General features: G+C 37.0%; 1 protein-coding gene across 1 annotated transcript; it reads right to left on the reverse strand.

Annotated features, from left to right (window-relative positions):
• Positions 1-511: 511 nt before the first annotated feature.
• On the reverse strand, positions 512-2,242 carry LOC134793260 (uncharacterized). Its single transcript, XM_063764824.1, has one exon. The coding sequence runs from the start codon at positions 2,118-2,120 to the stop codon at positions 579-581; it is 1,542 nt and encodes a 513-aa protein (XP_063620894.1). The 5' UTR covers positions 2,121-2,242; the 3' UTR covers positions 512-578.
• Between the last annotated feature and the right edge of the window lie 1,955 nt (positions 2,243-4,197).

A 4,197-nucleotide genomic window follows, 5' to 3' on the forward strand; every position in this document is an offset into this window, starting at 1 on the left:
CACGATGCATGCGCTTACGCCGGCCCGGTCACCTCGGCTCGTGACACATTGTCCAAATAAATATGCTGCGGAACATCTGCGCTTAACATTCTACTGAAAATAGACTAACCATTATTATTATAAATTAAATATTAACATTAATATTTACTATTTAGTAGAGGGCCGTTAGACTTATAAATGCAAAAACTCAGGAATCCTAGTATTCAGAAAAGATTTTCGTGATTTTGCATTGTATTGTCAAAAGATTAAATAAACAAGTTTACTCATGCCAGTTACAATAAAATTATAGGTAATTTGTATGGCGAAATTTCAAAAAGATCCAAGTGCACTGCAATTTGGCACACAGGTACAAAAATGATCTACCAATATTTTTATTTTTAATCATAAATGGCGGCGGTTTATAGGCAAATCAATTTTCATGTAATTTTGCCTGGGATGCCAAATACCCAACGAGGGGCCAAAAAGCCCAGAACCTTTATCGTAAGCGGCTTTTGCAAAAGGTTTCCCGAATAGGTAATCGGGTTCCGGTGATGAAAATTTACGGCACTCTACTAAGCTATTGCTCTCTAATAAGAAAATTAAGAAACACTGACAGGTTCATATTCTAAATTCTGACTAAACGGATCACTGATGCTAACGATTGGTGAATCATCCTCAATTGAGTAATACAAGTGATCGCTATTACTTGATAACGAAACCGATACTGCGGAGCTAATTATGGAGACCGTTGCATAATGGCTGTCAAAACGTTCATTAGCATGTTTCAAGCGCCAATCCGCTAGTTGCTCTTCGGTTGGGTGTAGCGCGGAAATATAGCTTGGAGCGATACTATGGCAACTTCTCACGGAACCCAACCGTAAGAAATCATGATGTAAAGATGTCGGTATGTCTGGAATATCTTTGGAATAATTCAAGAAAGTGTTGCTCTGAACTCCACGTAAAGGTACCTTCGGTGGCAACACCAAGGCATCCACCGTTTTATGCTTCACGAATAGCAGTCTTTTGCTTCCTTTCAATAGAAAGGGATATTTTCGAATAAGTATGTACAGTGTGAAAGCCCCAAAGAAAAGAGAAGCAATTGCTATTAAAGGCAATACTATTAATCGTTTTTTAAAAGAAGAATTACTTGTGTTATTCGACGAAACATCAATGCAATGAGAACTTTCGACAGTACCCGATTTAAGATCTACAGGGCAAAAAGTATACTCATTATACATATCCATATTATAAAGTCGAATTGTGTCTGGTAAGACGTTTACACAAAATACTTGATTCGCACATGAATGTCGATACCAAATAAGCCCATGACCTTCAGTTCTTGATAAACTTAACTCGACCATTGTAAAATTTTCGCCTATAAGAATTATAACCGGTTTGACCCACAAACTGTCTTTTGAAGTAGTATAGTCTATCACCGTTGAATTACCTTGAGAAAGAGATTTCAGGACATTCACTGAGCATTGATAGTTGTGAAAAGGTGATACCACTCTTGACGTAGAGTCTGGAGAAGTTTTTGAGACGCACATAAAACTCTCTGTGCTCGATTCTTCATTTTCAACAGTTTTACGTTGCATATCAACAGTAACTATATGTTTTGGTTCATTTTCTTTGCAATAAGCGACAAATTCATAAAACGTTTTTCCTTGCACAGATTTGGGAGAGTTGCAAATCGGATCTACCAATAGTATAGCGAGATCAGTTAATCGTCTTAATTCTCTGTCCGAGCAATCACAATGCCACCAATTTTCTACCAGATTTAATCTAACTTTTGGCGTGGAAAATGACGTCATGACATTAAATAGACCCGGTTCTATGCGGCTTAGGAAATTATTATTTAAATTTAAATATTCCAATTCCATCAGATTATCAAATGCTCCTGGTTCTATATAAGAGATTCTATTGGAAGCGAGGTATAGTGACTTGCAATACCTCAGTCTGGTAAAGCTTGCGTTTCCTAAATTGGCACCAAAGTCGTTGCTTGATAAATCTACCCAGGTTAGCATAGAAAAACTCGGTAATTGTGAGGACCCTGTAAGATTTTCCGGATTCCAATAACCAGTTTCCACTACTGTTAATGTTGATAAAGATTGGCTCACTGCAGATAGAAAATTTTCTTGCATGTCAATAATGTTGCATTTCTTTATAAAAATGTTTTTTAAGTTTGCGAGTCCTAGCAATGCGCGTTGACTCCACGATGTAATGATTATTTCTTCTAACAACAGTAGTCTCAAATTTCTTGCGAATGCAGCAGAGAAGGCATTCTGTGGGATATGATGAAGGTTTCCGCCTATGATACCAATTTCGACCACCACCGGCCGTAGTCTTGTAAGCCAGTTCTTTGGCAGTGATTCATTAGTAAAGCGGGGTTCCGTCAAAGTCAAAAATACTCTGTGACAATTCACCTCTGCAGCCTGTAATAAAAATTATATGTGTATTGTTAAAAAAAAAAAACTTGTTTATAAATAAAGTGTATTTATTTATACACCATTTAAGGCAGGGTAAATCGTCTATTACTGGCCACTTTCCAATAACTGGCTTATATTAAAATGGCCAAAATAAGTAATCTACTTATTTATTTATAACCGAAACCGAAAGTTCTGTTTTGACTTAGTTTCGGCCGAAATTGAAACATGGAGTTCTTTCTAGACATATGAAAAGGTACGGAACCCTTCGTGCGCGAGTCCGACTCGCACTTGCCCGGTTTTTTCGTATTTTATTTATGTCCCATCCATTACAAACGATTGTCAACGCAAACAATAGTAACGTCCAACATGGTTGCCAGAAGGGTTTCATTTTACTCGGTTGCACTGAAATCCGATTTGCGTGAAGTCAAATGTCTGTAGTGTTCTAATGATGTTTTATTTTTGTACCATTTTAAACGGACGCTGACTTAACCCATTTTTAAAACTATGTCAATATAAAATATAACTATTTTATCGGATTATATCGTTTATACTTCCTGACGTTTTAAACTGTTTCAAGCTTTTGTGGCCAACGGGACTCTGAAGGAAAATATTTACCACATAAAAAAAATATAAACAAATAGGCTCTAGACTAACTAGTTTATATTGTAACAATTTACGCGAATTAGGTGCCTGTAGATGCTTAACATGCTTCTGAAGTAAATGTGTAACTTATCAACTTAAATATATCCCTACAATTGTCGGGATATATTTTTAATTCATTATACGCGATATAATCCGTTAAAAAAGTTTTATTTTATGAGTAAAATTATACTATACTAAAAATTAAAAAGCTATTGATGACAGACCACACCACACCACAATTGTGTATTTCGATAAAAAAACTTATAAGAATGTTTATTACTTAGAAGAATCTTATTCTAATCAAACCAGGTACTCATATAGTTCTTTGGTATAATGATAGCTGACAGCCTCAATCCCCAAGCACGCGAGATGTTTATTATATGCTGACGACCGACCTAAAGCTCATTTCGTCGGGTGACAAGCAAAAGTCACTAACTAACACCATTGAAATTATTGGACAATAAACTGTGTTACAAGTGTAATAAAGTGCATTGTTACTTTAATTTTTTGATAGTACTTAGTGACTTTTGCTTGTCACCCGACGATTTATGGAGTGCAGCGATCGTCGGATTGTGCATCTTTGCAGGAGAAAATTGATCGTCTTCATCAGTGGAGCAGTGGAGCAGCAGTAAGCTCCTTTTTAATCATTTAAAGTGTTCCGTCATGTGATGACGTTTAGCCGTGCCAATAGTCCCATATTCGCTCAATACCAGGTAGTCCCTGAGGACCTACCGCGAACCACGTTCGACGTATTGCCTTCCTGTCACACTTACGTACAAAGTTACAAGTGCGACAGAGAGGCAACACGTCGAACGTGGTTTGCGGTAGGTCTCTGATCCCTTGAATCGTGTTGACTCTAACGACTTGGGTTTCATCCTCGATATGCATCTCAACTTTCATGAGCACATGAAAACGGTGGCCACTACCTGCTATCGGAGTTTAGGGTTTGTCGTTCGTATGAAAACAAATACCTACATCTTGTTTTTGAAAAAAAAATCCAGAAATCCTTTCTACATACCTATACGAAATTGTTCATGATAAAATGTGATCGATGTTATTATGTGTGTGATGAGTGTGATGACAGGTCATAATGCTACAGAAAACTATGTCAAGTACTTATTGTCGGTTAGGGTGTTACGCATGAGCTCTA

The sequence above is a fragment of the Cydia splendana genome, chromosome 8 (assembly GCF_910591565.1).
Source record: "Cydia splendana chromosome 8, ilCydSple1.2, whole genome shotgun sequence".
Classification (NCBI taxonomy): Eukaryota; Metazoa; Arthropoda; class Insecta; order Lepidoptera; family Tortricidae; genus Cydia; species Cydia splendana.